The sequence below is a fragment of the Mobula hypostoma genome, chromosome 6, assembly GCF_963921235.1.
Source record: "Mobula hypostoma chromosome 6, sMobHyp1.1, whole genome shotgun sequence".
Taxonomy (NCBI): Eukaryota; Metazoa; Chordata; class Chondrichthyes; order Myliobatiformes; family Myliobatidae; genus Mobula; species Mobula hypostoma.
The window spans coordinates 169,985,155-170,008,349 of NC_086102.1; the positions used below are offsets into that span (position 1 = coordinate 169,985,155).

General features: G+C 41.5%; 1 protein-coding gene across 4 annotated transcripts in view; it reads right to left on the minus strand.

Moving 5' to 3' along the window:
- The window catches only part of kalrna (kalirin RhoGEF kinase a), a 747,932-nt gene that overhangs the window by 318,071 nt on the left and 406,666 nt on the right, over nt 1–23,195 (minus strand). For all 4 annotated transcript variants that reach the window (XM_063052247.1, XM_063052242.1, XM_063052243.1 and 1 more), the window contains exons 12-15: nt 20,479–20,648; nt 19,817–19,991; nt 11,693–11,888; nt 4,785–4,951 (exon numbers count right to left, since the gene is read on the minus strand). In XM_063052247.1, the coding sequence (XP_062908317.1) occupies nt 4,785–4,951; nt 11,693–11,888; nt 19,817–19,991; nt 20,479–20,648 (708 nt within the window). The remainder of the gene's footprint in view (nt 1–4,784; nt 4,952–11,692; nt 11,889–19,816; nt 19,992–20,478; nt 20,649–23,195) is intronic.

Consider the following 23,195-nt stretch of genomic DNA (forward strand, 5'->3'; position numbering starts at 1 on the left):
CTTTAATTTTCTGAAAAAAGCTGTATTTCACTGAACTATTAATGCAAATTAACATATGGTAGATTTAAGGAAGAACAGTGTAGCTGCTGCTTGAACTAAGACTGCTTGGAAATGAAGCTCGGGGTGGGGAGGGGAGTGCGGTGTTAATCCCGTAAATTGCGCCTTCCAGTTCAATCCAAAATAAAGCTTCAAATTCAGAGAAATATATTTGATCCTTTATTAAGAAACTAACAAAACAACAAAAAATCTTGAAGATAAATCAAATGAAGCTAGAACTAGCAATATAACAAAATAAACACTCTTGGTTTAATAAATGTACTTAAGCTTTTTTCAACGTAATTAAGCTATTTAAGCAAAGTGGTCAACAAAAGCGATTATCACCCTGCCTCACTCCCCAGCTCAAATTGAACTAAAGACAAAAGGATGAATATGTAACCAAAAAACTCTTTGCTTTTACCATGCCCCCACCCATGTGACCAACTCCCATAATAAACGAGCAAAACGTATTACAATGCATATAGAAAATTGATACATGGCTCCAACAAACAGACTAATCAATGTTTTGTGGGTCATCCATTATCTGTACATAATTTGTTTTAGATTATTGCTGTAGACAAGGATAATTTGTCTGAGCCAATCATATGATTGAAATGTCTATACAAATAGGATCCAAACTTTTAATGCTTGATTCAATCACCAGATTAGAAGTCTGCAGTTCAATTTATAATCTAAGTTTGTATTTTTGCACAGTACCAAGTGTATTGCTATGTTTTGTCTTGCTAGCTAATGTTAAATTAAGGTTTTGTCTGTTTGTTCAGATGAAATCAGTCTGCTGTTTTCTTGGGCAAGAATCCAGAGCAGTAGAGGACAAGAGCTTAAAAAGAGATGGGAAAAGTTTAAAGGAGATAGAACACTATGTTCTTTGTAATCTTCTCTCAATTAGCATCACAAACGAGATAGTTGGTTATGCATCACTTTTATCATTTGTGTTTCCTTACTCAAAACATAATTCACTGATTGCGAATCAATCTGAGATATAATTAGTATGTAAACAACAGGAATTCTGCAGATGCTGGAAATTCAAGCAACACACATCAAAGTTGCTGGTGAACGCAGCAGGCCAAGCAGCATCTATAGGAAGAGGCGCAGTCGACGTTTCAGGCCGAGACCCTTCGTCAGGACTAACTGAAGGAAGAGTGAGTAAGGGATTTGAAAGCTGGAGGGGGAGGGGGAGATGCAAAATGATAGGAGAAGACAGGAGGGGGAGGGATAGAGCCGAGAGCTGGACAGGTGATAGGCAAAAGGGGATACGAGAGGATCATGGGACAGGAGGCCTAGGGAGAAAGACGGGGGGGGGGGTGACCCAGAGGATGGGCAAGAGGTATATTCAGAGGGACAGAGGGAGAAAAAGGAGAGTGAGAGAAAGAATGTGTGCATAAAAAGGAGTAACAGCTGGGGTGCGAGGGGGAGGTGGGGCCTAGCGGAAGTTAGAGAAGTCAATGTTCATGCCATCAGGTTGGAGGCTACCCAGACGGAATATAAGGTGTTGTTCCTCCAACCTGAGCGTGGCTTCATCTTTACAGTAGAGGAGGCCGTGGATAGACATGTCAGAATGGGAATGGGATGTGGAATTAAAATGTGTGGCCATTTTAATTCCACATCCCATTCCCATTCTGACATGTCTATCCACGGCCTCCTCTACTGTAAAGATGAAGCCACGCTCAGGTTGGAGGAACAACACCTTATATTCCGTCTGGGTAGCCTCCAACCTGATGGCATGAACATTGACTTCTCTAACTTCCGCTAGGCCCCACCTCCCCCTCGCACCCCAGCTGTTACTCCTTTTTATGCACACATTCTTTCTCTCACTCTCCTTTTTCTCCCTCTGTCCCTCTGAATATACCTCTTGCCCATCCTCTGGTTCACCCCCCCCCCGTCTTTCTCCCTAGGCCTCCTGTCCCATGATCCTCTCGTATCCCCTTTTGCCTATCACCTGTCCAGCTCTCGGCTCTATCCCTCCCCCTCCTGTCTTCTCCTATCATTTTGCATCTCCCCCTCCCCCTCCAGCTTTCAAATCCCTTACTCACTCTTCCTTCAGTTAGTCCTGACGAAGGGTCTCGGCCTGAAACGTCGACTGCGCCTCTTCCTATAGATGCTGCTTGGCCTGCTGCGTTCACCAGCAACTTTGATGTGTGTTGCTTGAGATATAATTAGATTGTGATACTGCATGAATAATGCAGCAACTCATCATATATCATATGACTTAAAGTTCTTCATCACGTAATTATTCTTAGATTGCACCCTGTTCTGTGCACTGCACTGCACCATGAAAGCTCACGAACACCCCTATTTCCTCAGAAGCCTAAAGAAATCAGCCATGTCCCCATTGACCCTTACCAACTTTTACCAATGCATCACAGAGAGCATCCTATCTGGATGGATCACGGTGTGGTATGGCAACTGCTCTGCCCAAGACCACAAGAAACAGCGGATAGTGTGAACACAACAGCACATCACAGACAACAGCTGTCCCTCATGGACCCAGTCTATACTTCTTGATGCCTCAGTAAATCAGCCACCATTATCAAGAAACCCACCCACCTTGCACATTCTCTCTTCCCCTTTTCCAGTCAGGCAGAACATACAAAAGACTGAAAGCACATACCATGGCGCTCAAGGACAGATTCTACCCTACTGGACTCATCCATCTCATAAATGTAATTGCAAAGGAAGCACAACAGCCCCTCTACTTCCTTTGGAGATTCAGCATGACATAAAAAGCCTTGACAAACTTCTATAGACGTGTAGTGGTAAATGTATTGACTGGCTGCATTATGGCCTGGTATGGGAACACCAACGCTTTTGAGTGGAAAGTCCTATAAAAGGTAGTGGCTTTGGCTCAGTACATCATGAGTAATGCCCTCCCAATCATTGAGTGCACCTATATGAAACACTGTCATAAGAAAGCAGCAGCCATCATCAAAGATCCCCACCACCCAGGCCATGCCCTCTTCTTGCTGCCGTCATCAGGTAGAAGGTACAGATGCCTCAGGAATCGCACCACCAGGTTCAAGAACAGTGACAACCTCTCAACCAACAGGTTCTTGAACAAAAGGGGATAACTACACTCAACTACACTTGCCCAATCATTGAAATATTCCCACAAACATTGATCTCACTTTCAAGGACTCTTTCTCTCATTATCTCAAGTTCTTGTTATTTATTGCTATTTATTTGTACTTGCATTTGCACAGTTTGTTGACTTCTGCACTATAGTTGATCTTCCATTAATCCTGTTACAGTCACTATTCTATAGATTTGCCAAGTATGCCCGCAGGAAAAAGAATCTCAGGGTTGCATGCGGTGATATGTATGTAAACTAATTATAAATTTTATTTTTAACTTTTAAACTTTGATTATAAAGTGAATTAGGACAACTGGGACAGCCCATGAATAGTCCTTGATAAGAAAATCCCAAGGCGTTTTATAAATACATTAGGAGCAAGAGCTGTGCTCTCGAGTCCTAGGCTCTCGCACTACAGGAAACACCCTCTCTACTTCTACTCTGTCTTGGTCTTTCAATGTTCAATAGGATGTTTTCAGATCTCCCCCTCATTCTTCTAAACTCGATTGAATACAGGCTCAGAGCCAGTAGATGCTCCTGATAGGTTTGCCCTTACATTTCGAACATCATTCTCATGAATCTCCTCTGGATCCTAGCCAATGCCAGTACATCTTTTCTTAGATACGGGGCCAAAACTGCTGACAATACTCCAAATAAGGTCTGAGCAGTGTCTTATGAAGCTTCAGTATTATATCCTTCCTTTAGCAATCTAGTCCTTTCAAAATGAATGTTAACCTTTTATTTGCTGTCCTTACTACTGACTCAACCTGCAAGTTAACCTTTAGGGAATCCTGCACTGGAGATCCCACGCCCCTTTGCTTATCTGATTTCTGAATGTGCTCCATTTAGAAAATAGTCCATGCCTTTATTGCTTCTATGAAAATGCATGACCATACATTTCTTGATCTCACAATCTACACTTTATGATCTTGCTCCTTATTGTCTACTTGCACTGCAGTTTCTCTGTAGCTGTTGCACTTCATTCTGCATTCTGCTATTGCTTTAGCTTGTTCTACCTCAATGCACCATGTAATGATTTGATTTGTGTGAAAAGTATGCAAGACAAGCTTTTCACTGTATCTCAGTCCATGAGATAATAATAAACCAATTCCAATTCATGCAAATATAATTATTCATTTTGACGTTTAATAGAATTTTTTTTAGAAAATATCATACTTGAAAAAGAAAAAGGAAAATCATTATGTCCTCACTGTACTATCCTGTGACATCTTGGATGATTGAAATGGATCTGTTATTGATGTAAACCCAGCATGAATCTAAAAATAAAGCAGGATGGGGAAACTTTTAATTGTCTTGCAGTTTATACGAGAGTCCTTCAAAATGATAATAGCCAGCATATTGATGTTTCTTTACACTCTCTGGAATCTCCTTGTGGCATTGGTACTGAGGTGTTAGACAGAGATTGAAAATAGAAATTATCAGGCGATCTGGGCACTCCTGTTTTACATGCAGCCAAAGGGAAAACATCCAAACTCCACGAAAATTGACCCGAGGTTGGAACCTGGTCATTGCAGCCATGAGACTGCAGCTCTAGTAGCAGTGCCATTTTGCTCACTGATGTGCCTCACCTCAAGCTTAAAGCTAAAATGGTAGAAATACTTCAGAGTAACTTCAGCCTAAGAAATCACTCTTCACTTACTTGTTTAACCTCCGCCTGCAGATGACGGAGTTGTAAGCATTGCTCCAGGCGCTTCTGGGTCTGATCAGCATTCAGCTCAAGCTCTTGCTGCTTTTCATGAAGGAATTCCAGCAGCTCCTGAACTTGTGTTCCTAGGTCCATATCTTTATCGCATGCCAGTTCAATTCCTGATTAAAACAAACACATTTCACTGCTTACTTACAAATTGTGCCCTTCTACTACCTCTCAGGATCTGAATTCACTTTATTTCCGTTACATCGAAAAGAAGCAATAGTTAATGCAACAGAATTTCCCTCCTCTCAGACCTGTCAGATTGAAGGGTCACTTCCTGTTCTCAAGCCCACCTAGTAGTGGATAATAATCCCCCGAGAAAAGAAGTCACAAATAAAACTGTAATGAGCTCTTTGGGCCTGTAGGGGTGCAGGAGAACATCAAACTCCAAGGATTTTGGACCACTTGAATTGGTTAATTGTTGTTTAATGAGATTCAGTAATCATTTAGAGTTTACCTTGTGTTTTTCTTGAGTGACTATCTCTTTATAATGCGGTCTCCTGGTATTTTCTGTATAAGCTTGTTAAGTTTATTTTGATAGGCTCGGGATTCCATGTTACATGCATTATTTACACAGATGCCCAATTAACGCTAATCGTGGGGTCATGGTTTTGAGAACGTCACTTCTCGTGGTGGCAATAGGCTGAGCCACTGACACTGTTTTGGAATTATTATGAATAAACTGTCATCACCATCTCTACATCGGAGTCTGTCTTCCCTTGGCACTTGGGTTCCGACATTGCCAGTGCACCATTGTGACAAAAACTTCATTTTCATAAATATAGGACATCATTCCAGTCGGAATGTAACTATTCCCTTTTTCATAATTGGAGATATCCTTCCAGAGGGAGGCAATTGAATTAATTGGAGGAATAAACTCTTCTCAGGCTTCCAGCTGGGTACAGGTATCAGTTATAACAGATCCCTTCAGGGATCCCTGGTGAAGGTGGCGGAGTTTGTTATCAAAATATTGGTTATTATCAATACCTGTACCCGCCTAGAAGCCCAAGAAGAGTTTATTCATTGTCATATACCAAGAAAGCACTAGATCCTTTTCAAATTAATTGTACTCTACACCTGATTAGCCTATCCACCAAGGTTCTAAATCCTTCTGTCCTAGATAGGCATAATGGTATTCAAGCACAGTATTAATTATTTTTAAGGCTCAGGCACCCTTTACTGACTGTTACTATTTAATGTTGACATACATTATGACCATGGAAGTGACGAAAGATCTCTGAAATACTTGGTGTTCATGTAGCATGGATAGTGTTTCATTATTTTATTTTAAATCTGTTTTCCAAAATCAAATGATTTTTTCAAAGGATATGTAAATGCCCCAATTCAGCACACAAGCTGCAACACCTTACCCCATAGCAAGTATGATGTGCAAACTCATCCATTTTCAATGCTAGACAACTCAGCAGTTCCACCACAATCACAGTACAAAATACCCAGTATGTGCACTCACTGGGTTCTCAGCTCCTAATGGAGTCCATTACAGAATGTACAAACTTACAAATGCGAAACATGAAAAACACAAACATTTCTGTAAACATTTTTTACAGCCAGAGACTGGTCACATGGGACAATCCTTAATAGGGTAACAATCTTACAATCATTCTTCACAAACAATTTTGCCTACAGTACCCTGTATTCCCACATGAAAAAACTAGTTTAGCATACAGTATTTCAAAATGTTACAACTTTAACAGTCAACAGTTTCCCCACGTTTTGTGACATCTTCAGTGCTGCTGCTACTTATGTTAACAGGTAAATTAAAAATATGACCCATCCCTTGACTTAATGACCTTGGTCTCAACTTTTCCCTCCTTAGAAAAATGAGTAGTCGATACCACTTGAACAATAGCCTCACAGAAACACATACAATACAGTCATTGTTATTATTGCAGTTTTCTTTGAGCATGGTTTGCTCATATTGAGTGGTTAGTATAGCCGAAACACTCTTTCATCTCTCCATAAAACTACTTCTTCGTCTTCAACCTGCACGGACTTCTCAATACCCCAGATCTCTCAGGCCAAATCTCTTAAAGCAGCTTGTTTGGTTGTATTTTGTATCACTTGTTTCTCCACTTTTACTCCTTTGCTGAATCCTCCTCCAGTCATTAACATTTCCTTAGTACATCCTGCTCAGTGTGGTCCTGTCCAACAGCTTAGGGAAAATACTGAAAGATCAAATGTGAGAAAGTGCTTCTTCACTGCTTCCTTTAACCTGACCTTTCTGCTTCTCGATTTGAAGCTAGGTGATCAGGAGAAGCAACATTTTGTTTTATTCTTTTGTTCTTCAGGAATCAATGCAGGTTATTTATTTGAATACGACTAAAAAGTCTTTGTATAGCTAAAGTAATCTTAACTTCTTTGTTACATATTCTATATATCTCATTTGCTTTCCTGGTATGTTCTTTCAAGTGCCCATCAATACTGCTCCTTTTCCATGCTAATTGTTATGGATTTTCTGGCATAGTCTTACAAGGCATGTCCATGCCTGGGGTGTTGCTTCTGCAGTCCTGACGTGCCACACATCTGTTAGTGAGGTTTTCTAAATTTTTTTGTTCCTGCCAAATCAATAGACTAATCCTTTCATACTTACTATATTCAAGTACTTTGTATATAGTTTTTTTCAATCATCCCCTTCTGTAATTTAATGATAATCTGGTCAGATTCCCAGCTGCTAAAGTGGGATTCAAGTTCAGGTTTTGATATCAATTTTCCAAAACTCTGGTTTCCCATTCAGAAGTTACAAAGCTAACTGTAGCCACATGATAATTAAGGGAGGAGGGATGGGGTGCAGGATGGAGGGTGTAAACCAGGGGTCCCCAACCTTTTTTGCACCACGGATCAGTTTAACATTGACAATATTCTTGTGGACCGGCCGACCAGGGGTGGGGGGGGGTGGTGTTAGGGTTGCCAACGGACAAGAGTAGCAGACAAATACAGGACACTTGTGTTTGCCCCGAGAAAGACTACCGTGACCATGAAGCCTTGAGCGGGCCCCTGTGTGCGCATGCGTGACGTGCGCATGCGCGTACGTGCCGATTTTTTTCTACAAATTGTTTTTGGCGATTCTGTTCAGTGAAACTACACTGTACATACATTATTTCTACTTTATATCGGCTGTGTGTTTATCATATCATTTCTGCTTTTCCTATATATTAGTGTTATTTTAGGTTTTGTGTTATTTGGTATGATTTGGTAGGTTATTTTTTGGGTCTGGGAACGCTCAAAGTTTTTTCCCATACAAATTAATGGTAATTGCTTCTTCGCTTTACGCAATTTCGGCACAAAAGGTTTCATAGGAATGCTCTACCTTAGCGGGGGAAATATGGGACACGGGCGGTCCCGAATGGGACAAGCCAACTTAGTCCAATATACGGGATGTCCCAGCTAATACTGGACGGCTGGCAACCCTGGGGGGGGGAGGTGTTAATCACGACCGGAATGTAGGTGATAAGTCAACTATAAGTCACTTATAAGTGGCTAATACACTCAAGTTCGTTTCTAAAAGGGTTTATCTAATGAATTTAATATTAAACACACAGCGAATATTTTCCTCACATGAATATAGTGATAAGTCAATTATAAGTCAATAGCAACATAACATTTTAAGTAACGTTTGGATATTAAACACACAGCACATATTTTCCCTGTATGAATATATAAAATCATTGCAACACACCAATATCGCTGTATCAGTGGGAGCCCTGGGTTTGTTTCCCTGCAACAAGACGGGACCATCGAGCGATGATGGGAGACAGCGATACTCGAAGGGGGTTCCTTATGTCCAGTCTATTCCGCAATTTAGTTTTCGTTGCATTCATTGCAGAGATATGTTGGAAATGGAAGCAACATTTTCAGTGCTTTTGTGGCTATCTCAGGATATTCGGCCTTGACTTTGATCCAGAATGCCAGCAGAGATGTTATGTCAAACATACTTTTCAGCCCGCAGTCATTTGCAAGCTCGAGATGATCTTCTTCCCGCGCTGACATGGATGACGCATGCGTTCAAGTTCAACAGTGCGTGACAGGGAATGAGGAAAGGTGCATATCGCCAAATCATGTCATTTCCTCGCGGCCTGGTGGCTGGGGGCCACTAGTGTAAACTACTCAATGAAGTGAAATACAGGGGAAGATATTGAGGACTGGGCACTGTCCTGCACTCTGTTAGTGATTAACCTTGTACTAGCTCAATGCACTGCTGCAATGAATTGACCTGCATTTTCACTATGCCTGAGTACAGGTGACAATAATAAACCAATTTACTAATTTGTCAATTAGACAAACTCTAGACTTGAACTTGGAGCATAAATTTTTTCTGAACCCAAGGGGTTTGTTGCAAAGTATGTCACGTAAACCTTTCAGAGTATTCGGAAAGTCAGGTTACTTTTATATGGATACATCTGTCGTTCCTGAACTTCATTAGCTGGGGGATCGAGTTCAAGAGCCATGAGGTATTGTTGCAGCTCTGTAAGACTCTGGTTAGACCACACTTGAAGCAGTATGTTCAGTTCTGGTCAGGAATGTGGAAGCTTGAGAGAGGGTGCAGAGGAGATTTACCAGGACATTACCTGGATTAAAGAACATGTTTTATGAGGAAACATTGAGTGAGCAAAGAGTTTTTCTCTTTGGAGTGAAGAAAAGTGAGAGGTGATTTGCTAAAGCTGTACAAGATGATAAGAGGCACAGAGAGAGAGAGTGGAGCCAGCACTTCTTTCCCAGAGTGTTAATTGCTAATACGAGAGGGCATAATTTTAAGGTGATTGGAAGAAAGCATAAGGGGAATCAGAGGTAGGTTGTTTTACAAAGAGAGTGGTAGGTGTGTGGATTGCACTGCCTGGGGTGCTGGTAGAAACGGGTACATTAGGAACAGTTAGGAGGCTCCTAGATAGGCACATGGATGAAAGAAAACTGGAAGGCTGTATGGGTTAGATTGATCTTGGAGTAGTTTAAAAGAATAGCACAACATCATACAAAATGATGCTGGGGATATTGTAATGAGAGATGCAGAAATGGCAGAGGAACTGAATGCAAATTTTACATCAGTCTTCACAGTGGAAGATGTCTGCAGTATATCGGATATTCAAGAGTGGCAGGGAAGTGAAGTTTGTGCAGTGAAAACTGTGACTGAGAAGGTGCTCAGGAAGCTTAATGATCTGAGGGTGGATAAATCTCCTGGACCCGATGGAATGCACCCTCGGGTTCTGAAGGAAGTAGCTGGAGAGATTGCGGAGGCATTAATGATGATCTTTCAAGAATCGATAGATTCTGGTATTGTACCGGATGACTAGAAAATTGCAAATGTTACACTGCCATTTAAGAAGGGTGGGAGGCAGCAGGAAGGAAACTATAGACCTGTTAGCCTGACATCAGTGGTTGGGAAGTTGTTGGAATCGATTGTTAGGGATGAGATTATGGAGTAACTGGAGGCACATGACAAGATAGGCCAAAGCCAGCATGGTTTCCTGAAAGGAAAATCCTGCCTGACAAACCTACTGCAATTCTTTGAGATAATTACAAGCAGGGTAGACAAAAGAGTTGCAGTAGACGTGGCGTACTTGGATTTTCAGAAGGCCTTTGACAAGGTGTCGCACATGAGGCTGCTTAGCAAGATAAGGGTCCATGGAATTACAGGGAAGTTACTTGCATGGATGGAGCATTGGCTGGTTGGCAGAAAACAGACAGTGGGAATAAAGGGATCCTATTTTGGCTGGCTGCCGGTTACCAGTGGGGTTCCACAGGGGTCGGTGTTGGGACTGCTGCTTTTAACGATGTATGTCAATGATTTGGACTACTGTATTAATGGATTTAGTTTACCGGTGATACAAAGATAGGTGGAGGAACAGGTAGTGTTGAGGAAACAGACAGACTGCAGAGTTTAGGGGAATGGGCAAAGAAGGGGCAAATGAAATACAATGTTGGAAAGTGTGTGGTCATGTACTTTGGTGGAAGAAATAAACAGGCAGACTATTATTTAGATGGGGAGAGAATTCAAAACGCAGAAGTGCAAAGAGACTTGGGAGTCCTTGTGCAAGATACCCTAAAGGTTAACTTCCAGGTTGAGTCGGTTGTGAAGAAGGCAAATGCAATGTTGCCATTCATTTCTAAAGTATGGAATGTAAGAGCAGGGATGTGATGTTGAGGCTCTATAAAGCACGTGTGAGACTACCCTTGGAGTATTGTGTGCAGTTTTGGGCTCCTTATTTTAGAAAGGATATATTGACATTGGAGAGGGTTCAGAAAAGATTCTGAAAGGGTTACCATATGAGGAACGTCTGGCAGCTCTTGGGCTGTACTCCCTGGAGTTCAGGAGAATGAGGGGGATCTCACTGAAACATTCTGAATGTTAAAAGGCCTGAACAGATTAGATATGGCAAAGTTATTTCCCATGGTATGGGAGTCTAGGACAAGAGGGTACAACTTCAGGATTGAAGGACGCCCTTTTAGAACTGAGATGTGGAGAAATTAGTTTAGTCAGAGGGTGGTAAATCTGTGGAATTTGTTGCCATGAGCGGGTGTGGAGGCCAAGTCATTGGGTGTATTTAAGGCAGAGATAGATAGATTCTTGATTAGCCAGGGCATCAAAGGGTGTGGGGAGAAACCAGGGGAGTGGGGATAACTGGAAGAATTGGATCAGTGCATGATTGAATGCCAGAGCAGACTCGATGGGCTGAATGGCCTACTTCTGCTCCTATATCTTATGGTCTTATCATGGGCCGAAGGGCCTATACTGTACTGTTCAATGCTCTTGTTGAATAATGCTGTGGAATGAATCACATTTACTCATTTTGTGATACCCATTGTAAAAAAAAGACTTAAACAGTGAAACTCTTCTGCAGTACCTGATGCTTGCACTTCCATAATGTATTGATGTAAATCTTGGCCCTGCTGAATTACATCAAATGTCATATTGTTCATGGCCAGTTTCCGTTCTGTGTGTCGTTGCAGCCGCTGTTCAGCTAAAGTTAGGTCTTCTGTATTAAAGTCATTCATTTGCCGGAGAAGATCTTCATTCCAGGCATCTAACTCTCCTGTTACCTGATGATGTACCACAAAAATAGACAAGTGATAAAGTTTGTAAGAATAATTTGCATTATTCTGAAGATGGTCATTAAAGACCTAATTTTTCTGCAAAATTCATAAAAGTAAATAGTTTCCTATTGAATGAAGCTTTCCTTCTTTGTAAGTTTAAGCAGTTGAACACTTATACTATATCAGGGAAACACTTACAAGAAAATCCTACTTAGATTCCAAGTTAAAAGAGACAGCAGGTCGTGCTCAAGAACCAGTGTTGTGAGATTGCTGTTCGGTTATGCTAACACACATTCAATACAGATCGCAGAGAGAGTTGGAGACAGTTCCTTGTGGAGTTTACTTGCCAATTTCTAAAAGTAAGCTGAGCCCTTTGGGTTTGGCTGCAGAGCGGGAGATTACTAGGGTTTTTTGTAACATGGCAAAGGCGAGGTGTAAGTGGTGTAGCCATTATGTGTGTGGGCCAGGGTTAGAGAGGGATGGTTTGGCTCAACAGACTTAGGCAAGAAAAGGTGGAAGCTACAAGTAAATTTCTAGTTTTTTTAAATCTCTTTCTTTGTCTATCAACACATAACTAGTGTGTTGAGAATAAATCCAGGGTTTGTAAAGTGTTCTTCTTATGAGATGTGAGAACCCTGGGAGATCTCGAGTCTTCTTGATAACTACATCTGCACGAAGTGCATCGAGCTGCAATTCCTTAGAGGCTATGAACTGGAGCTGCAGTTGCATGACCCTTGGCTTAAACGGGAGAATGAGGAGATGAAAGATAGGAGTACAGGGAGGTAATTATTTCTAAGTTACAGGAGACAGGAAGCTGGGTGATGGTCAACAGAGGCAAAGGGAATAGGAAACCAGTGTCATTCCCCTCAATAATAAGTATATCGCTTTGGATACTGTTGGGGTGGATGACCTAAGAAGGGGGAAGCCGTAGCGACCGAGTCTGGCTCTGGGGCTGAGGAGGGAAATAGAAGAGAAGGGGACTGCAGTAGTGATAGGGGATTCCATAGTTAGAGGAGCAGACAGGAGACTCTGTGACATGAAAAAGACGCCCGGATGGCATATTGCTTCCCAGGTGCCTGGCTAGGGGATGTCTCGGATCAGGTCCACAGCAGTCCAAAGCAGGAGTGGGAACATCCTGAAGTTGTGGTACATATTGGTACCAATGACATAGGTAGGAAAAAGGATGAGGTCCTGAAGCGAGAATATAGAGTAGAAAGCTGAAAAACAGGACCTCAAGGACCTCAACAATCTCTGGATTGTTGCCTGTGCCACATTCTAGAGAAGGCAACAATAGGCTCATGAATGCTTGTCAAAGAATTGGAGCAGGGTTCAGTGTTTTAGATTTCTGAACAATCGTAATTACATCTGAGGAAGGTATGACCTGTTACAGCTGAACTTGAGCGGCACCAATATGTGGGCAGGTTTGCTAGAGCTGTTGGAGAGTGTTTAAACTAACTTGGCGGGAGGATGGGAACTGGAGTGATAGGGCTATGGATGGGGCAGTTGGTATTGTGAGCAGTGTTAGGCCTCTTATCTAAAATGGATGTGCTGGAATTGGAGACAGTACAGAGAATGCAAGGGTTAACGTATGGTATGAGGAGGGTTTGATTGCTCTGGGCTTGTACTTACAGGAATTTAGAAGAATGGTGGGGGAGGATGGGGGAGGATATCTCATTGAAACCAATTGAATATTGAAGGGCCTAGATAGAGTGAATATGGAGAGGATGTTTCCTATAGTGGGAGAGTCTATAGCCAGAGGGCACAGCCTCAGAACAGAGGGACATCCAGTTGGAAGCGGGATAAGGAAGAATTACTTCTGCCAGAGGGTGGTGAATCTGTGGAATTCATTGCCACAGACAGCTGTGGAGGGCAAGCCACTGGATATATTTAAAGCAGAGGTTGATAGGTTCTTGACTGGTCAGAGTATCAAAGGTTATGGGGAGAAGGCAGGAGAATGGGGTTGAGAGGGATAATAAATCCAATATAATGGAATAGCAGAGCAGATTTGATGGGCTGAATAGCACCACATGGTTATTCAGCTGTGGTATAACTGTTTGTACTATAGCATTCTCGTTCTGACATTGAATGCTCCTGTCAATGAAAGCAAATATCCCACATGCCTTATTTAGTACTTTGTCTGCCCGTGCTGGGAACTTCAGGAATCTGTGAACTTGTACACCCATGTTTCTCTCTTTTACAATATTGTTAAAGATCCTACAGTTCATTGTGCATGTCCGAACATAATTATGAATATAGGAGACAAAAGCAGGGGTGGCCTATTAGGCCCCTTGTACATGCTTTGCCATTCGTTAATTGGCTTTTGGGTAAAAAGGGGCTTGTTAGCCTGGTTTGGCAGCTCATCCAGGAGAAGGAAAACTCTGATCTCAAACCTCCTTGTTTTGGGTACACCTTGTGGTTTTTGGGATAAACCCTGAGAAAAATCTGGAGTTGGAATCCTTAAGGCAGTCCTGCATTGAATTCAATGCTGACTGGCAACTCTTGCGGTGCTGGTGCCAAATGGATCAGTCTCTTGCTGTTCTTCTTGATTCATTAGCTGCGTAGAAGGGGGAACCTGCTGAATGCTCCATATTGTACTGCCCCGGTTTTCATAAGAGCTTGTGTATCGACTGAACGTAGACAGCTAGGACGACCTTCCATGTTTAACCCCAACTAATGGAGGGCCTTGATGAATGACTTATCTTTCAATTCAATGTCACTTTCCCGTACCATTTCAATATCCCTTGATTCCCTTAACAATCTATAGATCACTAACTTAAATTTACTGAAGAGGTGTCCATAGCCACTTTGACTCAATCCCCAGTGTGCAAAGAAATTACTTCTCATCTCAGTCCCGAATAAGCAGCTTTGAGACTATAACATTTGTTCCAGACACCCCAGCTATGAGAAACATCAATGCTGCATCTGTCTTGCCAAGCCTTGGCAGAATTGTGCCATTAACAAGAACATTTTTCATTTTTCTAAACTCAGGAACACTTTGCATAGTTTTACATAGTAGGGGAATTAAATGTTATGGGGAAAAGGCAGGTAGGTGTAGATGAATCCATGGCCAGATCAGCCATGATACTGAATGATGGAGCAGGCTCGATGGGCCAGATGGCCTACTCCTGCTCCTATTTCTTATATTCTTTTGTAAGAAAATATAGGATCTGCTATTTCAACATCGGTCTGGTGAGTTTTTGCTGCATTTCCTCTTTTGCAAGTGTGTTCTTCCTTAGCTAGGAAGATGAGACCTACATACACAATCCCAGATTGGTTTCATTGGTTATTGGATCAAGACATTACCTACAAACAAAATTATCAGTTGCATTCCTAACTGTTTACCATAGAAACCATAGAAACTACAGCACAGAAACAGGCCTTTTGGCCCTTCTTGGCTGTGCCGAACCATTTCTGCCTAGTCCCACTGACCTGCACATGGACGATATCCCTCCATACACCTCCCATCCATGTATCTGTCCAATTTATTCCTAAATGTTAAAAAAGAACCCGCATGTACCACCTCGTCTGGCAGCTCATTCCATACTCCCACCACTCTGTGTGAAGAAGCCCCCCCAATGTTCCCTTTAAACTTTTCCCCCCTCACCCTTAACCCATGTCCTCTGGTTTTTTTCTCCCCTTGCCTCAGTGGAAAAAGCCTGCTTGCATTCACTCTATATATACCCATCATAATTTTATATACCTCTATCAAATCTCCCCTCATTCTTCTATGCTCCAGGGAATAAAGTCCTAACCTATTCAACCTTTCTCTGTAACTGAGTTTCTCAAGTCCCAGCAACATCCTTGTAAACCTTCTCTGCATTCTTTCAACCTTATTTATATCCTTCCTGTAATTTGGAGACCAAAACTGAACACAATACTCCAGATTTGGCCTCACCAATGCCTTATACAACCTCATCATAACATTCCAGCTCTTATACTCAATACTTCGATTAATAAAGGCCAATGTACCAAAAGCTCTCTTTACGACCCTATCTACCTGTGACGCGACTTTTAGGGAATTTTGTATCTGTATTCCCAGATCCCTCTGTTCCACTGCACTCCTCAGTGCCTTACCATTAACCCTGTATGTTCTACCTTGGTTTGTCCTTCCAACGTGCAATACCTCACACTTGTCAGTATTAAACTCCATCTGCCATTTTTCAGCCCATTTTTCCAGCTGGTCCAAGTCCCTCTGCAGGCTCTGAAAACCTTCCTCACTGTCTACTACACCTCCAATCTTTGTATCATCAGCAAATTTGCTGATCCAATTTACCACATTATCATCCAGATCATTGATATAGATGACAAATAACGATGGACCCAGCACTGATCCCTGCGGCACACCACTAGTCACAGGCCTCCACTTGGAGAAGCAATTCTCTACTACCACTCTTCGGCTTCTTCCATTGAGCCAATGTCTAATCCAATTTACCACGTCTCCATGTATACCTAGCGAATGAATTTTCCTAACTAACCTCCCATGCGGGACCTTGTCAAAGACCGTACTGAAGTCCATGTAGACAATATCCACTGCCTTCCCTTCATCCACTTTCCTGGTAACCTCCTCGAAAAACTCCAATAGATTGGTCAAACATGACCTACCACGCACAAAGCCATGTTCACTCTCCCTAATAAGTCCCTGTCTATCCAAACGCTTGTAGATTCTGTCTCTTAGTACTCCCTCCAATAACTTACCTGCTACCGACGTTAAACTTACTGGCCTATAATTTCCCGGATTACTTTTCGATCCTTTTTTAAACAACGGAACAACATGAGCCACTCTCCAATCCTCCGGCACCTCACCTGTAGACAGCGACATTTTAAATATTTCTGCCAGGGGCCCTGCAATTTCAACACTAGTCTCCTTCAAGGTCCGAGGGAACACCCTGTCATGTCCCAGGGATTTATCCACTTTAATTTTCCTCAAGACAGCAAGGACCTCCTCCTTTTTGATCTGTACAGTTTCCATGATCTCACCACTTGTTTCCCTTAATTCCATAGACTTCATACCAGTTTCCTTAGTAAATACAGACGCAAAAAACCTATTTAAGATCTCCCCCATTTCCTTTGGTTCTGCACATAGCCGACCACTCTGATCTTCAAGAGGACAAATTTTATCTCTTACAATCCTTTTGCTCTTAATATACCTGTAAAAGCTCTTTGGATTATCTTTCACTTTGACTGCCAAGGCAACCTCATGTCTTCTTTTAGCCCTCCTGATTTCTTTCTTAAGTACTTCCTTGCACTTCTTATACTCCTTAAGCACCTTATTTACTCCCTGCTTCCTATACATGTCATAAAACTCCCTCTTCTTTATCAGAGTTGCAATATCCCTTGAGAACCAAGGTTCCTTATTCCTATTCACTTTGCCTTAAATCCTGACAGGAACATACAAATTCTGAACTCTCAAAATTTCTCCTTTGAAGGCTTCCCACCTACCGATCACATCCTTGCCAGAGAACAACCTGTCCCAATTCACGCTTTTTAGATCCTTTCTCATTTCTTCAAATTTGGCCTTCTTCCAGTTAAGAACCTCAACCCTAGGACCAGATCTATCCTTGTCCATCATCAAGTTGAAACTAATGGTGTTATGATCACTGGAACCAAAGTGCTCCCCTACACAGACTTCTGTCACTTGTCCTAACTCGTTTTCCTAACAGGAGATCCAATATTGCATCCCCTCTAGTTGGTCCCTCTATATATTGATATAGAAAACTTTCCTGAACACATTTTACAAACTCTAAACCATCTAGACCCCTAACAGTATGGGAGTCCCAATCAATATATGGAAAATTAAAATCCCCTACCACCACTGTTTCCTGCAGTTGCCTGCTATCTCTCTGCAGATTTGCTCTTCTAATTCTCGTTGACTATTGGGTGGTCTGTAATACAATTCCACTAATGTGGCCATACCTTTCCCGTTTCTCAGCTCCACCCATAAGGACTCAGTAGACAAGCCCTCTAATCTGTCCTGCCTGAGCACTGCTGTAATATTTTCCCTAACAAGCAATGCTACTCCCCCACCTTTCATTCCTCTGCCTCGATCACATCTGAAACATCGGAACCCTGGAATATTAAACTGCCAGTCCTGCCCCTCCTGTAGCCAAGTTTCACTAATTGCTATAAGGTCATAATTCCACGTGTCAATCCATGCCCCCAACTCATCCGCCTTCCCCGCAATACTCCTAGCATTGAAATATATACACCTCAGAAGATTTTTACCACCACTCACAACCTTTCTATTAGCGGATTTGCTTGAACTTTTAACATCATTTATTTTCACCCCAGCCCCACTGTCAGCTCTGGCACTCTGGTTCCCATCCCCCTGCAAATCTAGTTTAAAGCCTCCCCAATAGCACTAACAAACCTCCCTGAAATATCATCTACATTTCAATTCTCAGTGATTTGTGTGCAAGGACACACAGGTTCCTCTGACCAATAACAGTTTTTAATCTCTCATCATTTAAAAATATTTAACTTTTCAAATTTTTTTACCAACATAAATTATCCCTTATTTTTCCACAGTATATTCTATCTGCTGTGTCTCACCCATTCACTCAGCCTGTCCATATTTCCCTAAAGTCTCTCTGCATCCTCCTCAAAGTGCACACAATCTGTTTCTTTAGTAAACTTCAATATCTTAGATATCCACTCATCTAAATGATTTATACTGTACATATAGAAAACAGCTTGGACCTAGCAATGATCTCTATGGTGTTCCACTAAACACAATTTTGAAATCCAAAAATTACCTACTTATTCCTAATTATTTTTGCTAATTCCTATCAATGATCGCACATCATGGATTTGCAGTTTTGAGTAGCCATATCTGATCTAAATTCAGCACATTTAGAAGTATGCTAGTGCCACATAACACAATGGAGAGTGTCCTCCATGTGGAGATTGAAATCCTGTCTCTATAAGGACAAAGTGGTAGCCACTCACTGTCATAGACAGGTGTATCTGCAGATACAAATTTAAGAAGTAAAAGCTAAACTGGCTTATCTCCCATGTTGATTCACACACCTCTTATTGCAAATCTAATCTGGGAGCTATCCTTCAAAGGACGGCCAGCTCAGTAAGTAGATGTGTTACGGATCTCTCCTGGGCAATGGTCACTGAAGTGCCATAGAATACATTTTCTGCCTTTTCAATTCTCAGTGGTTCTTCAAAGTTCTGCTCACAGCAGCAGAACCCTGATTCATCTTCGAAAGAGAGTGGCAACAAAATCAAATCACAAACAATAGAAAATCTGCAGATGCTGGAAATCCAAGCAATACACGCAAAATGCTGGAGAAACTCAGCAGGCCAGGCAGCATCTAGGAAAAGAGTACAATCGACGTTTTGGGCCAAAGCTCTTTAGCAGAGTCCTGCTGATTGGTCTTGGCCCGAAATGTCGACTGTACTCTCTTTTCCTAGATGCTGCCTGGCCTGCGGAGTTCTTCCAGCATTTTGTGTGTGTAGGCAGCACTATCCACCAGGATTCCTTGTCCTTGTTTGCCTACTGACACAGGTTAGCATATTAAATCTCACCATTTTTACTGATGATTTTCTTTATATGCTAGTTTAAATATGTGGAATTTAAAAAAAAACATATTTCAGAATGGGTTGATTCAAGTTTATGAAACAAGCTATAATCTGAGATCTTGCCATATCTCCTTGGAAAAACTGAAACTCAATTTTTTTTAATTAAGTTGTTTATTTTGTCTTACTATCAAACTATCATGTGATGTGATAACATTAACCAGAGATAAGCTGAAATAAGAAATCATTGAACATTATTGTGTTTCTTATTTCAATCCATTTCAATCCTAAACTTAGAATGTCGTCACCATTGAATTCCCAATTTTACAGGCATCATCTTACAAGAAAAAGGCATGTTTGTTCCATCCCTTCACTAAAGGTCAATATTCCCATGTGGAACAAGAACTTACCTCAATTGTATATTGCTCAAAAATTCGAAGTTGTAAGAAAATATCTAGCTTGATTTTTCGCTCATGGAAAAGCTCTTCCATCTGTCCCTGGGCTTCATCAAGCTGCTGGAGAACACTCTCAATGTGGCTGATGGAGCTATTGTGTGGCGTTTTATTGTTGGAGATTGCAGAGTCCCTGCAGCAAACCAAGTGTTTAACATTAAAACAATCCAAAAAGCAGAAAGCTGTGGCTGCAAGTTTTCAACTGTACTGAACTGTGCAAGCACAAAACATAAAAGGGTTGATGGAGTGCATTCAGTGTTCATGCAGCGTGAAAACAAGAAAATTGAAATGCTTTACTTGAAAATAAGCAGTAAGTTAGATGCTCTTGTCTATGAACTGACATTTGATTTCCTTTCTGGAGTTATTATCAAAAGATTTAGCTTTAATTTACACAAATTTAGGATTGTCATGAACATTACTGATAAATAAAAATATTTTAAAACATGTATCTCCAAAGACAGTGGAAGCATACAATCACATTTCAAATGGGAGTATGCATGTTCAAGTGGATGGTGAGGCCTAAGTGCCTTTTGCCATGACGATAATCTAAAATAAACACAGCTCAAAGTAACTGTAGTGCCTCATTTTATTTTTTTAAAAACTTAGTCTGCATCACTCACCTGAGTTGCTGAATGAGGTCCTCCCCTTCCTTTATGACATTCAGGGTTGCTTCAAGTGTTGCTGTTTGCTGCTGTTGAAATTGTTTAATAAGGTCCTGTACTGCATCCACTGAGTCAGCACAAACATCTTCCAGTAGCTCCTTCTGAAGTTCCTCCATCCACGCCCAAAGCTGTAGGGGGTGAAGATTAGGAATGAGATATGAACCACAGGAGTAAGGCACAGTCCTTACATATCTCGAGGCTTGCTACATTCTGCTTGGTTATGTATTTCTCTGTATGTATATCTAAAACTTTGAATTCCTCCTTGCGGACTGCCCACCTTTGTAATTCTTTTTATCACTGTGCAACCTCCTTTTGCCATAACCCTGTTCTAAAGAAGAGCATCAACCAAATATATCAACTCTGTTTCTCTCTCCATAGATGGTCTGACTTGCTCAGTATTTCTAACACATAACTAGCTCAAAGTTCAAAGTATATATATGTCACCATATATGACCCTGAGATTCATTTTCTTGTGGGCATACACACTAAGCCCAAGAATCATAACAGAATCAATGAAAGACAGCACCTAACAGGGTGGACCAAAAAAAAACTAATGTGCAAAATACAACAAACTGTGCAAATACAAGGAAAAAAAGAAGTAATGATAATAAATTAATAAACAATAAATATCGAGACCATGTGATGATGAGTCCTTGAAAATGAGTCCATAGGTTGTGGAAACAGTTCAGTGATGGGGTGAGTGAAGTTGAGTGAGGTTATCCCTGCTGGTACAGGAGCATGATGGTTGGTGGGTAATAACTGTTCCTGAACCCGGCGCTCTGAGTCCTGAGGCTCTAGTATCTTCTTTCTGATGACAGCGGCGAAAAGAAAGCATGACTTGGGTGGTGTGGGTTCCTGATGATGGATGCTGTTTTCATTTGACAACGCTCCAGGTAGATGTGCTCAATTGTAGGGAGGACCTTGCCCATGATGGACTGGGCAATATTCATTATTTTTTGAAGTCTTTTCTGTTCAAGGGCTGAGCCCATCTCAGCTAGTTCAATTTGCCCATATTTAGCTCATATCTCTCTAAGTCAGGGGTTCCCAACCTGGGTCCATGGATCCCTTGCTTAATGGTATATTGGTCCATGACATAAAAAAAGGTAGGGAACCCCTGATCTAAACCTTTGCTATTTATGTATCTGTCCAAGTGTTCTTTTAAATGTTGTCTTTATCACCTCTAGTTACTGGCATGGTTAGAGCATTGGCTGATTGGTAGGAGGCAGTGAGTGAGATTAAAAGGATCCTTTTCTGGTTGGCTGCCAATGACTAGTGGTGTTCCGCAGGGGTTGGTATTGGGTACACTTCTTTTTATGCTGTATATAAATGATTTAGATGATGGAATAGATGGTTTTGTTGCCAAGTTTGCAGATGATATAAAGACTGGTGGAGAGACAGGTAGTGTTGAGGAAACAGGTGGATTTCAGAAGGACTTAGACAGATTAGGAGAATGGGCAAGAAAGCGGCAAATGAAATACAATGTTGGAAAATGCATGGTCATGCACTTTGGTAGTAGAAATAAATGTGCAGACTATTTTCTAAACAGGGAGAAAATCCAAAATTCTAGGATGCAGGGGGACTTGGGAGTCCTTGTGCAGAACATCCTAAAGGTTAACTTGCAGGTTGAATTGGTGGTGAGGAAGGCAAATGCAATGTTAGCATTCATTTCAAGATGTCTAGAATAAAAGAGCAGGGATGTGATACTGAGGTTTTATAACGTACTGGTGAGGCCTCACCTTGAGTATTGTGAACAGTTTTGGGATCCTCATCTAAGAAAAGATGTGCTGGTATTGGAGAGGATTCAGAGGATGTTCACAAGGTTCCAGGAATGAATCAGTTATCATACGAGGAACATTTGATAGCTCTGTGTCTGTACTTGCTGGAATTAAGAAGGATGAAGGGGGGAACCTCATTGAAACCTTTCGAATGTTGAAAAGCCAAGACAGAGTAGATAAGAAAAGGATGTTTCCCATGGTGGAGGAGTCTAGGACAAGAGGGCACAGCCGCAGGATAGAGAGGCGTCCATTTAAAACTGAGATGCAAAGAAATTTCTTTAGCCAGAGGGTGGTGAATTTGTGGAATTTGTTGCCACATGCAGCTGTGGAGGCTGGGTGATTGGGTGTATTTAAGGCAGAGCTTGATAGGTTCTTGATTGGACATGATGAGGAGAAGGCTGGGGAGTGGGGCTGGGGAGGGGAGAGAAGGATCAGCCATGATTGAATGGCAAAGCAGACTCAATGGGCCAAATGTCCTATGGCTTATGGTCTTCTGGCAGCTCATTCCATGTATGTATCACCTTCTGCCCGAGGAATTTGCTTCTCAGACCTTTTAAATCTTACTCCTCCCACCCTAAACCATTATTATGATTCAGTAAGTGTCCCCACACCATGTGCTTTGTTGTAAGATTTTTGTACATTTTTAAAAAGATGAAAAATCCTGTAAAAGCTTGAAAGGCAAGAGTTGATGCATTACCAGCGAGGGTACTGTAGAAAGCAACAGTACTTTGATTTTCAGTGGATAATTGCTGCCACAACATGTGTACACCAACCTATCAACAGGACAGTGAAGTAATAGTTATTCATTAGTCATTTTTTTAGCTGAACACTAACAAAGACAACTTTGAAGAAAGGAGTCTTCAATTGCAGATACAAATATAACATATTCATGAGCTTGTC